Source organism: Hetaerina americana, unplaced genomic scaffold (genome assembly GCF_022747635.1).
Source record: "Hetaerina americana unplaced genomic scaffold, ioHetAmer1.1.p SCAF_2, whole genome shotgun sequence".
Classification (NCBI taxonomy): Eukaryota; Metazoa; Arthropoda; class Insecta; order Odonata; family Calopterygidae; genus Hetaerina; species Hetaerina americana.
Genome location: NW_027286763.1, coordinates 79,259,729 through 79,273,427, shown reverse-complemented (window position 1 = coordinate 79,273,427; position 13,699 = coordinate 79,259,729). Strand labels below are relative to the sequence as shown.

The following is a 13,699-nucleotide window of genomic DNA, read 5'->3' as shown; positions in this document are numbered from 1 at the left end:
GTTGAGTCCAACTTGCAAAATTGAACTCAGGGAAGTGCATACATAAATCATTTCAATCGGTACGAAGCAGAAGAATTTGGTGGACGAATTTACGTCCGCTCGGTGTTTTTTGAATATGCCACTCAATTTAAATACTACTCCTGGGGTTCCCGAGAACGCATTTTTAAGTACAAACGGATCTTGGTGTTGGGCGAAGGACCCATCTCCGAGTGGGGGGTGAAAAAATGTCAAAACGACGGTTCCAGCCTGCCCATTCCGGAGCTATTTTGACGCGGCGACTCTCTTGGGCGATTGAAATCGAGAAAGAAGGAAAGAGAGAGAAGGTTGAAGACCACTTCCCGGAGGGGGCGGGAGGGGGGCACAAATGGTGAATGCCCCACCACGCGCCGGTAGGAGGGGGGGGGGCATTCAAGGGGTATAAAAAAATACGCGGAAAAGTTACCCTTTTCGGGAACAGATGTGGACGGGCGTACGGGGAGGTGTTGGGGAGTGATGGCGCGAAGGTGGAAGGAGGAGGAGTTGGAAGACGGAATGAAAAAAAATAGGATCGAGATGGGAGACGGGGGAGAAATGGGAGGGAGCAGGGCTGAAGTGGTGGTGGGGTGTGGGAGGAAGGGAAGGAAATTGAGAAGGGGTTTGTTTCTGGGGGGGGAGGGGAAGAGGGAAATGGGAAATCGGGTGGGGGGGGGGTTGGTAGGAATAGGGGAAAGTGACTGGACGTCTGGGTGTGGGGTGATGGGTGTAAGAAGGGTACCATTGGGGGGGGATGGAGGGAGGGGAGGCGGTGAGGGAGAGCGGGGAGAGGTGTGTTACGGTTGCGTGGTGCCGGTGAGGCCGGAAATCGGTCATTTCCACTCTCACCCACACACACACACACACTTGTACACAAACACACACCTACACAGGCACACGGACAAAAGCACAGCGACAGGCGCACTGCTGTTAGTATGGCCGGCGGACCGTGTCGTTTTAAAATCGAGCCGCGGCTACGTTGGGAGAGGGGTTTATGAGCTCCGTTCGATCGTCCGCAGCCATTGGGCACGGCTAATTGAGGTGAACAATGACCTTAGGTAGTCCGAGGGAGATGAGTGAGAAGAGAAGACGCGCGGTTAACACAAAAAAATAAATAGCGCGCGCAAAACGCTGAAACGGAAGAAAACGCGGCCGGGTCCGCAGAGAGTGGTCGGAGCTCGGGCGACTGCGTAATACGTCGGGATGATTACGAAGGCCTGTAATTAATAGCTCACTCTGGCATTGGACGCGGAGAGAAACGCTTTCGTCCGGTGGCATGATGTGTCCGTTTGGGGGGTTTTGAACAACGTCTGTTTGGTCGGTCCGTGAGGGGCGCCCGGCCGTCACCATTGTGTCTCGCCGCACAGCCGCCACCGCTCCCTGTGACTCGCCTCACGGGGCCATCATCCGCTCCAACAACTGCCTCGCGTCAAAATGAATGGGAGGACGCACAGCGAGGGGTCAGGCGGCCGATGGGTACGCCACCTGTCGTCGGAGGATTGCACGGAGGCATATACTATATTCTGGCATTCACCCTTTTCCGACTCACTTTCGCTATACGTTATTGACCATTCCCGAGATTGGTGCCGACGGGACGCTAACAGTTTTTTTTCCCATATCCCTTGGAGTACATTCGGAATTCAGGGCGATAGGTATGGGATGAGAATGAATGTAAATAAAACAAAGGTAGAGCGGTTTTCCGGAGAGAGGAAGGCTAAGTTAAACGTTAAAATAGGTGGGCAAAAACTAGAGCAGGTGGAACAGTTTACGTATCTCGGAAGTATTTTGGACCAAAATAGTCAAATTAGTATGGACGTAAGGAGAAGAATTGCGCAAGGCAAAGAGGCTTTCACAAGGAGGAAGGAGTTGATGAAAGGGACATTGAGTAAGGATGTTAAGAAAAGACTCGTCAGCAGTTTGATATGGAACATAGTTTTGTATGGTGCAAAAACTTGGTCATTGCATCAGGCATATGTTAGAGGTTTTTGAAATATAAGTGAGGAGAAGGTGAAATGTACAGAGAGGAAAACAAATGAGGAGATGCTGGGTATGATGGGGGAGGAGAGAGGATTGTTGGGAGAAATAATGAGACAGAAAACATAGATGCAAAGCATATTTATCGGCAGTGGGACGTTGAAGACTATGATAGAGGGGAGAATGTCAGGCAAACGAGGAAGGAGTCGAAATAGGATAGGGATGTTGGACGGAATGAAGGGACGAAGGAAGTATACGGAGGTGAAGAGGGGCTTGTTGATGAGAAAGAAGTATGCGGGGTCGTGTTTTGTTAGGAGAGAGATGATATTAATTTGGTAGTTGTGTTGTGAGTAAATATCTAAAACATAACTTATCCGGTAGATGTTTTTAGATATTTTAGTGTCCTGCAAGCCACCGCTAGGGTATGATCAACTATAATAAAAAATAATGATCCCTCGGAAAACGATTATCAACTTCTGAATCCAAAAGTTTTTAACCGAAATGGTTAACATAAAACACCGCGGTGAATTCTGCGCACCTCAAGTGCGCACCTGAGACCCATCCTCATCATGTTTACCTCGGCGGCAGGGAAATAACAGTAATTTCGAATATTATAAAGTCAATATTATCGAAATTGTAATTTGCACATATTACCTTTCTGAAATATGATCTTATAAAATATCATTCGTGTAGGTGACTATTTGGTTAATTATGAAGTGCTATGATAATACAGTTCTGTGATGCGTCAACTGATTTTGTGTTAGCAATGTATAACTTAAGCTGTACAGAATTAAAGATGGAAGTTGTGAGAAATTTCTTGCAGCAGACTCATTAGAAATGTTGCTTCTACGTAGTCGGTCATAATTATGATTTTAGCAAATGATGGATGAAAACGACTTTGTGCGGTGGGAGTTAACTAATAATTTCTCATTACTTCTTTAACAGAAGTTAGAAGAATTATAAATTTTTCTTCTTTCAACTTCCTCCACTTATTTGTTATGGGTATTATGTAGGTTTTCCAGTTATTACTAAATGGTCAAATTTTCGTTCATTAAAATCTGGAATGAAACACGTGTAAATTTACGCTGTGAAATATTTGAAGATGAGGGATATTTCGAGGGGATGAGAGATATTTTGATGAGAAAATATGGTAACACCTCTTCGCACGGGTGGATAATTTTCAAAGTTTTTGTGATTCTGCTTCAGGTTTTATCCTTGAACTCATGAATGTTTTGGATTAAATATTAGGACTAAGGATTTATTTCGTTCGCAGAAAGGAGAGGAGAGATAGTCCTAAGGATACTAGGCAGTATTCGAGAATGAATCAAGAGAATAATCGGTATGCCGATGATCGTATTGAGTTCAGGGGCAATAGTGGAACTTGTGCCGCCGCGGCCATTAGGAAACCAGTCACAGGACGGATTTAGGTACTTAATTTTATGGATGGCAAAACTTCGAAAATTAAGTCACGAAAGGAGAATTCAATTATTGGTGAAATAATTGCGGAATAAATTTTGTGAAGAAGATAAGCAACCATAAAATGGAAACGATGTAATTTTAAAGAACTAAAAAGAAAATGCATTAGCATTAAAATAGGAGGGCATAACTTTTTAATTTGCTGAAAAGAATGATATGTTGGGTATCCTGGAGGACAGTACGCGTTCAAGTCATGGCATCGGCAGAAAACATTTATTTTACTAAAGGGGATAGATAATGTTTTCGAAAAAGGAGAATTGACGTCAGGGATTCTCAAACGAGATGCATGTGGAGCATGGCGTCGTGTGAATCAAAATCACTTTATTTAAGGGAGAGATATGAGGATAAGGAGGACTTTTTAGAGGTGGTTATGATTCTCAGTGAAAATTATAGTCCTCTGGAGAGTAGGAAAAAAATTAAGGATTTTTAGATCTGACTTAGGAGTCATGTAGAAGAAAAGGGTTTTGTTTTCTTTACGGGAACCATGAACGATGACCTTTAGTTTGATGGAGCATCCACTTCTGAACTGTACGTAGGTCACCTGTAACAATAATCTTAAGTGTTCAAAAACCCTTCCTCGGGCGAATGTGAATGTTCAAGTGATAACTATTCCAGTTTTATCATTTAGTGACTCCTTAATTCTCAGGAATTTTCGGTCCGTTTTAACTCGTCATAAACAACTATGCTCGTATAACGCAAAATAAAATTCCAACAACGTGGATTCTCAAGTTGACCGACCGACCGACCGAAGCGCGTGAATTTTAAACTCACCGTACTCCTCATTGACCCCGAATGTTATTACACACGGACGTCCAGTTCAAAATCCGACAGAAAGCGAGTTGACGTGGCTCGTTTCGAACCGGTGGTGATAAGGGTAATGTCGTTAGCGAGCTCCCGTCGGCCAATAAATTGCCGTCATCTTTCCCACCCCGCGTGTTTCGGAGTCGTCGAATAATAATTAATTTCGAACACAACCCCGTGATATTAATGATCCGAGTTTGGGGTCCAAATCGAGCAAACCTCCCCCCCCCCCATTAGTTTCCTCCTCGGGAACGGGGGGAGGGAAGGAGGTGAACGTAGGTTAGGGGGTGGTTATCGGAGGAGGGAGAGGGTTTGTTTCTCGTTAGCCTCGTAGAGCGGGCAGGAAATTGGCCCCGGAGCACCTCCCTTCACCCTTTCCCGCATCTTCCAACCTCCCCCACCAACCATCCGAATCCCTTCCACAACCCAGCCCTCACATTTTTTCGTCCCTTGCAAAGGGGGTCGAGAATGGAGGGTGCGGGGGTTGGGGAGAACGGACACCCCAGGTCCGATCTCGTCTCTACCGGGGGTGGGAGGGGCCGGACCGTGCTCTCTCCGGCGTTCCTCGCGTGAAAACTACTCCACAGCCCCCATCCATCCACTCTCGACCCATGGAAGGGTTGGCACGGGGGTTGGGGTCGGGGGGGGGGGAGAGGAGGAGGGTGAAAGGGGTTCGAGAGAGAAATGCCTCATCGATGTTTCCTTTTTGTTTCCTCCAGGTCCATCTTCGGTCAAGTTTCATCATGAACGGGGTTTGCGTGCGGTGGAGAGGATGGATAGACCTTGAAAGGCTAGACGGCGTCGGCTGCCTGGAATACGACGAGGAGAAGGCACAGGTGAGACGGGTGAGGGGGAGGGAAGGAGGAAAGGGGGGGCGTGTGGATGAAGGGAGGGGGAAGGCTGTTTTGAAAGGAGGCAAAAGGGGGGGGGAGTCGGCGTCCGGGAAGGTGGAGGGTGTGGTGTTGGCGGGGGTGGGAGGGGAAATCTTGTAAGTTCTCGCCCTCTCTCCCTCCTCACCCAGAACCACCTCAACCCCTCTTACTCAACCATTCCCCACCCCCTCCCCCGCCCACCTCTCATCTCGTCCACTCCTTCCATCTCCTTCACTTTCTTGCGGTCGAGCCACGGAGACGTGAAGCCTCGCTCGGAGCCGGCCATCCGGTTCTAACGGTTTCAAATTTGCCGCATCTCACCCCCCACCCCCTCCCACACCACCACCACTACCACCGCCTCCCCCACCCCTTCCCCTATCTCCATTCTACTCCACCCTTTCGTCCCCCTCCTTTCCCGTCCCGCCACTTTTCCACCGGGGGAGGGAGGGTATTGTGTCAGGGAGGAGGATGTAGTATGTGAGGGGGTTGGCGTAATTGAGCTCATGGGGTCTCCTTTACGACTTCTCGGTCCCGATTATCGCCCCCGTAGAGGCGGGAACCTCTCGGCGAGGATCCTCGGAACAAATTTGCCAGTTGGATCTATGAAAAAAATTGTCCCCCCGACACAATTTCCTTCCATTACAAGTGTTTTCACCGGACTATAAAGCTCGCCGCCGCCGAGTCTATCATCCATTCTCTCCCCGGTGGCAATGAAAGGCAAACTAGTCTGGTCATCTGTAAACGTAAGTGGTACCTTTTCGGTATGAGGCCTTGAAAAGTATCGTTTTCAATCTCTTTAATACGCTTTTCGAAGCACAAATAAATGTGGTAAACAATGCAGTAAAATTAATTTATCCACCCAATTCCGAACACGTTGCGTGTGTAACATATTTGTCAGCAATTTCATTAAGAATAAAGATTCAAACAAGCAATTGTCAAATTTCACGATTGTAAACACAAAATTTAATGAAGTAAATTCATTCTAATGAAGCGATTCATTTAAAATTTTATCGCTGTACCATGGAAAAAATCATACTAAGGTGACTATGTTGTAAATATAATTTACCAGGAGCTGTTTGATAAGCTCATGTATTAACGGTGGTTTGCTCAATTTTACGACACAAAACATCCGGAAGTTTTTCACGGATCATTGACTGCCGATGCATCATAAAGTAATAGCCGGGATCAATCAATCGATTATAACGCTTCTATAATTTTTTTTTACCTTCATGTAATGGTGGTATATTAAACCTCACTTTTTTTTAATCCCACCAGCGTCGGAAAAAAACTCAAATTTCTCATGTGCAGGTGCCATGATCGTGATTAAACTTGAAAAGTAAAACGTCGTGATTAAATGTTATGCCCTGGCTGTATGTGACGGATACATTATTGCCTAGGAAACCAGCATAAGTCCGTTTACTGAAAAAAATTCTTCTGTGGGTTGATAATGATTTCCTCTAATCATGTGCGTTTTATGAATCACCACTACGTCCGCTTCCTTTTACTTGTGGTAGTGGTGTGGTGGCTAATGTACTGGCTTCCCAACCCGAAGTCCTGGGCTCTCTATTTGGGGTGCTATATGGGGAGTATTTTAAGTGAGTACGCCGTCAGGCGGGTGGAACGCTGAATTGTGGACCACATATGGCGCCTTTAGTTAAGAGTGGGCTAATACCGACGCCGGTTATCTCTCCGCCCTTCTTCCATTCCCTGAATATCCTACCCATGCCAAATTACTCAACCATCTCTAATGGCAGCAATGACTTCATAAGTTGTTAGCTTTCTCTATTAGTTATTTTGTGGAAATGTATCCTAGCGCTAGTCCCCAAAGACAATATTAAATTAAATTGGCTTGTAATTAATCGAATCGATATTTTACATGAAGTCACTTGAAAAAATGATCTTATTCATACCTTATTCGCGTAAAAATAACGTTTGGCAATACTTTTTTTGTTATTATTTCAGCTTTTCCCTTTGTCTTCATTTAGATTTATTCTCTGATATGATTTACAGTTACACACTAGTGAATTGTTCTTCTACATAAAATACTGATTTTTAACATTATCTCCACAATTAAGTTAGTAAAGAATTCCAATCTCATTATTGAATTAACTGCGGATGAGACATTTTAGAAATGAATGTATAAATTAAACTGTAAAAATGCATTTAAGAAATTAAATTTCTAATCAATGAATCTCCCGAAGAAATTATGGGAAAATTGTGACTCTAAATTAAGTATTCATATGTAAAATAAAAAAATATGTTATTAAGGAATTTAATTGTGCTTACACATGTACACGTATATACACCCTCTCCTTATATGTGTGTGTGTATGTATATATATATATACATACATATATATATATATATATATATATATATATATATATATATATATATACTTAGAAATTATTAATCGGGGCAGAAGTTAAATACTTTTTTGGAGTTAACATTTCAGTACTATGACCCACTGAAAAGAATATAAAATTTTAATTAGAAGTGAGTCCCCTTTACTAGATTAATAAGGAAATATGTCCCTGCCCCTAAATTAATTTGATCGCAATACGATTTCTTAGTGGATCAGTAGTTTAGGATAGGTTTTTTTTACAACTGAAACTATACCTACTGCGTTTGAATACTACAACACGGACATTTTGGAATAAAATTAAACTTGAACGCGACCTCCTAGTACTTTAAATTTATATAGACGCTGAATAAAGGCCATATGATCATGCGACGTAAGGAGTCAGGTCTTAAGCCGTTAATGGAAACTGTTAAAGAGGCGGTGACAAATTTCTACGATTTCAATACTCACGTGGTGTATATTGTACATGGGTACTCATTGTATTGTTTGGTTCGGCGGTTAATTTTGACTCGACTGCTCACTGCTGTGTAACATTCCAAAAACAAACACTTGGTGTCATACTATTCACACTGAGTATGGAGTCACGTGGGAGGACGACAGACAAGGGTGGCGATGTTCAGGCGACAGGGCCGCCGAGTGTTGTCCCTTGGGCAGCCCCTGTTCTCGCGTCCCGTCCCACGAATCACCGTGATTCACGGCTCTCTCTCTCTCACACACACCTTCTCTTCATCTCTCTCTCTCTCTCCCCTCTCGATTTCACAGATCGAAGACGCGATGCTCCGGGAGCAGCTGGACCACTACAACCAGAGGCTGCGGGAGTTTAACGAGCACCGAAAGGCTTACAGGAACCACCACCAGAGCCACAGCGGCCACCAGAGCAACCACCTGCCGGAGGGCCAGATCGAACTCTCCCTCGATGTACGACACGATTTCCATCTCTAGGTATACCGCACCGAGGGGGCCGTTCATTTGCCGCCCCACCACCTCACGCCGGGTCGGCCTTCCTTCCCCTCCCCCCTCCGCCTCTCGCCACACCGTCGATTCGCGCGGGAGACGGTCTCGCCCTCTCGCGGAAGTTCCTGGTTCTCCGGATAAAGCCCGCGGAGCTCCAAGCTCAAATCTTCTCCAACCACTCACCCACTTCCTCCACGCCTCCCTAAAGCCAGGGTAATCATCAAGTGCGGTCAATTCATCGCTCGATGCATCACTGACGGTTCTTCCCGCTTTATTCTAAAATAATCAAGTTTGGAGCGAGGAAATTTATGACGATAGTAAATAATACGTAATATTCTTCTGGGAGTTTCCATCGCGTAGTTAGTTTGCATGGAAATAATTTCGCCAAAAGTTCTCGAGGCTGCAATTTACTCGCCGTATATAGAGTTATTATTTCCACACAGAGCGCCAATGATACTATATCTAAATCTACAAGGTAGCATACAAGTCACGGGAAACTGTTTTCGCGTCAGGTAAACGCAGTACGTGAAGAGTTGTGGTAATATGCAACGTGAAAAGTGAAGTTAAAAAAATGTGTATTTTATATCTAGTTAAATGAATAATTGACAGTGTTAAATTATTCGAAAGTAACCATTTCTGTTAGTAAAGAAATCATTCAGAATAAAAAAACCTCTTAATTATATCGAGCAGGTTTAGCATGGCGAAAAATTTACCTCACGCAAAGCAAACATTAAAATAAAAAAGTACCAAAATCATTCGAAAAGAGGTATTAGATGTTCGGTTTAGGCTGATATCCGTAGCTAAAAAATATAAGGAAATAAAGATTTCTACGCCTTCAATTTTTAGATGTGTCTGTGGAGAAGAATGGAAGGAATGGTCGGAAAAGAAATCGAACGAAGAAATGCTGGGGCACGTTAGAGGTAAAGAGGTTTTTGGGGGAAGTTCGAAGATAAAAGGAAAAATGGATGCCGGAGAAACCGTGAGGCAAAAGAATTTGATAGAAGGGAATGTGATTGATTGGAGATTTTCTGGTAAGCTAGATTGAGGAAGATGATAAGTGGAATTGAGTTGGACTGGAAGGAAGAGAGGTATAATTTATGTGGAGTGGAGTAATGATTAAAACACATGAGTGGTTCCACAGTATTTAGTATTGTGCTCAGCGGAGCTTGGAAGTGTACGTAGCAGCGCTCAGCTCCTGGTTCCATCAAAAACCCTACTTGACAGGTAGACCATAGTTATTAAATAAATTAACGAGAATTAGACTAACGAAATTTTCTTTAGTTTAGTGGGTGAAGAGATGAATTTGCTAGGGGAAATCCGTAAAAGGCAGAGAAAGTGGGTTTTATTTTATGGGAAATAGTCAAAGGTTGAATGGGACGTGTTGAACTAACGCCTTGATAGAAGGACGTGCATTTGGTGAGCGGGATAGACAAAGGAAGAGAATAGACTTTTTTAGACAGCATGAAGGCAGGTTACGAAGAAATGAAGAAGGAAACAATTGAAAACAAGCAAACAAGAGAAAGTTCTCGCGATCAGTAGAAGATGATAGTCGTCGGAGAGTGTTCAAAACCTACCACGGGATCTGCGCACGCACTCGGATGCGTATTTATGCTTATTTATCAAACCGTTGAAAAGAGTTTCGGTTTGCTTTGTTTATTTTCGCTGTGCGAATTCTAATGTCACTAAAATTTTAAAAAATATTTCTAAGTAGGGAATTTTGGCAGTAAAAACACGAAATTCGTCCGAAGAAATAATCGCAGTGAAAAAAACTTTCGTCAAACCTAAATGCGTCTTGTCTTTCATTTCCTTTACAAAATATGCTGTTCAATAATAGTGACACGTGTAGAATAAATGCGAAGGATGGGATGTTCATATCTCACGGAGTCAAAGAAAGGAGGTGGAGCATGAAAGAGCCGAAAATGGCCTCACTCAATTAAGACAGCCCATTTCTCCCTCCAACTTATCCGAATGTAAGGATTGAAATCTGGAAACGGACGCGTCCTGTCACGCATGCACAATGACGCAAATGATTCCTCGATCCTTCCATTTTGATATGTTTGAGTGCAGTATCTCATGTTCGGGTGAGTGCGTGGAGAAAATTTACAATTAAAGCTGAAATGATTTACATTAAATCATTACCGTTTTGCCTAAAAACGCATTCGAGCGATATGAAATCGTATGGTGTAGGCATGCACTCTCCTCAGAGCTGCATTGCGTCGCATACAAAACAACGAACCCAATAGTACTGAAATATGTACTCACCAAAAACCCCACCCGAAAGGCCAAACTCTTTTTCCCTGTGTCGGCGTGAGGTATCAACTGAATGCCCCTCGGTTGCATTTGTGTTTCACGCTTTGCTTGTTTTTTTGGTGTCAAGCCCTACGTGTGAACTGATGAGGTCTTTACGCGCCACTGCACGTCACAGTTTGATTGAAGGAAGTCATAGGCATCATCGCACTTCATTAATTAGGATGGGGAAAAACAAACGGAACTTTTTCGACAACGCGATTTATCGACTGCAATGTGCAATGCTCCTTTGACATTATATTGAGCCACCCATCCGCAAGGAATTTCCATGTCAAAAGAAATGTGATATTTACGACAATTCATTACACATCACTCCCTTGGGTGTTCTAAAAACATTGGAGTGGTACTGAAGAATATATTTCATCGTGGAATATCTATTATATTTATTTCGACGTTATGTATCGATACCCAATTCAGGTGAAGGTGTATGGCACAATTCAGCATACCTTATCTTGAAATAACTCCAAAGTCCCAGTTACATTCAAAATACGATTCTTAACCGGTCGATTTTTATCAAATCGAATGAACTTCTACAGAAAATTGTGCCGACGATTTCAAAAATACAGGGTCGCACCCAAAAGTGGTAGGACTGATTTTCTCTGGCGCGAACGGAGCGGTGCAGGGGGGTCTGCCTGGCAGGGTAAGGTGGAGGGGGCTCTTAGCAACAGACCGACACCAACCTCAGTCGCCTGCGGGTTGTCGTTGAGTGAGGGCACCGTTTTTAGTGAAGCAAGTTTTTTGTCCGCGTCGAAAAACAAAATGAATCTGAATTTAGAGCAACGTTATTCCGTGAAGTTTTGTGCGAAACTCGGGAAGACGGCAACTGAGACCCTCAATATGGTCAAGCAGGCTTATGGGGACACTGCTTTAAGCCGTTCCACAGTATTTGAGTGACACAAGTTGTTTAAAGAGGGTAGGGAGCTCGTTGAAGACGACCATCGCTCCGGACGGCCGTCGACGGCAAGAACCGACACGAATGTGGACAGAGTGAGGACACTGCTGAACACAGGCCGACGCTTAACCAGTGAAGAAATTGCAGACCAGTTGGATCTGTCTGCATCCAACGTCCAACGCATTATTTCACAGGATTTGGCCATGCGCAAGGTGTGCGCCAAGATGGTGCCGAAAATTCTGAGTGTCGACCAACAGGCAACGCGTGTGCGCATTTCCGAAGAAGTGTTGCCACGTTGCCGCACCCGCCCTATTCTCCCGATCTGGCACCACCGGACTTCTTCTTCTTCCCCCTGATGAAAAAACAGCGCAAGGGACGACGTTTTGACTCGATAAAGGCCGTTCAAGAGGCTTCGACGAGGGTCATCAACGGCACCCCCAAAGAAAATTTCCAGCGGGCATACGGAGAAGGGGAGCAACGTTATACTAAGTGTGTAGCAGCTCAAGGAGCATACTTTGAAGATTATTAAGTCGATGTAAGTATATCGTCAATAAAATTCTTGCAAAAAAATCAGTCCTACCACTTTTGGGTGCGACCCTGTATAATAAAAATAGGTATAGTATTAGAAACGCTTCATACGATAATATTAATAGGTAATGGAACATGGATTTAATTATTGATAGTAAATAGATTGATAATTTATTTGATTCTTGGATGAAAAAGTAAATGAAAAGTGTGCTGCCTCCTAGTCACATCCGAAGGATTTTGTCGAATTAATGAACGCACTTGGATGGCGTTTACGAAAGCAGCGGTTACATCCAACGAGGTGTCGAATATTATCGTGATCATTGGTTATCGTGTTGGGGTGAGTATGGCACGCGTAACATTCCTTAAATTGTGTGCATTGTGCGCGTTTAAGTCCTTTGTTGAAATTGGACCCGTACTTCTACGAATCATCTCTTGCGTGTGCATTCGTCCTTTCGTGTAAATTCGATACGTGGCATTTCGATCATAGCGATATGAAATGACATTTTGTCCGTCTCATCCTTGGTGAATCGACACCCGTTCGCGGAGTTCTATTTACGTCGCGAAGTACTAGGAACAAGGCAAAAATATCCCTTCTGCCAAACCGGGTACGCCCCGTGATTATTTACCCCCCACCCCCTTCCGCGGTTTCCGTCCATTATTCTTTCGCCCGCCTCCACCGCTTGATTACAACCCTCGGCCGAAAACCACACAGCGCCCATGAACGCGACGGGTTTCGAAACGACGGCCTTTTGATTAGCCGACGGGATAGCTTCCTCACATGGAAAAATTGAAAGGGCTCCCGGGTAATTATCGGACGAGATCGTCCCTCTCGGGGAAAAAGCGAGCCCGACCAAAACCGAAGGGATGATTGTATTATTATGTTTGTTTTTTTATTTGTCGATTCGCACGCGAGGGACCGTCGACGCGGGGTCAGCTCCAAAGTCCTCGGACGGCTCGTGCCAATACGTAATTGCACATAACAATTATCGCGCTCGGAAAATTTTAAAATTGAAATCCATTTCCCCGCTGGCACGGGATCATTTTCCGAATTGCGGGTGATGAGTTTGCGGAATAAAAATTCTCAAATTCTGTCTGTAAATACGTGTGCTGCGAAAGCGCACGTCCTCGTTTGCACTTTTAATTGAGGGGACGAATGAAGAGTTTTTGGATACAAGCCTTATTAATGACGCGGAAACATGTAGGGATTTTATTTGATTGTGAAATTCGTTTCCAAATGAATTAGGTACACAGGTTGAGAACATTTTTAGTAAAAAACATTCATCGGTTGATAATCATACCAATAGAATCAACAGATCCGAGTGCTAAATATCGTTAAAAATAAGTCAGCTATTGAGTGGCCGTAGTCTTTCATAGGAATCCTTACTATTGCACAAAGTTAATATTTGATTTCGCTCTTGATTAAAGTAGAGTAATATTTTATCTTTTATAACATCCGAGTCAAAAAAAAAAATCCCACCTCTGAAATTTCTTTTCCCATAGTTAAAGTTTCCCTATTTTTTT

General features: G+C 43.9%; 1 protein-coding gene across 2 annotated transcripts in view; it reads left to right on the top strand.

Annotated features, from left to right (window-relative positions):
- LOC139687465 (protein big brother-like) overlaps positions 1–13,699 on the top strand; it is a 145,342-nt gene that overhangs the window by 109,441 nt on the left and 22,202 nt on the right. For both annotated transcript variants that reach the window (XM_071584637.1, XM_071584638.1), the window contains exons 5-6: positions 4,983–5,099; positions 8,260–8,415. In XM_071584637.1, coding sequence (XP_071440738.1) covers positions 4,983–5,099; positions 8,260–8,415 — 273 coding nt within the window. The remainder of the gene's footprint in view (positions 1–4,982; positions 5,100–8,259; positions 8,416–13,699) is intronic.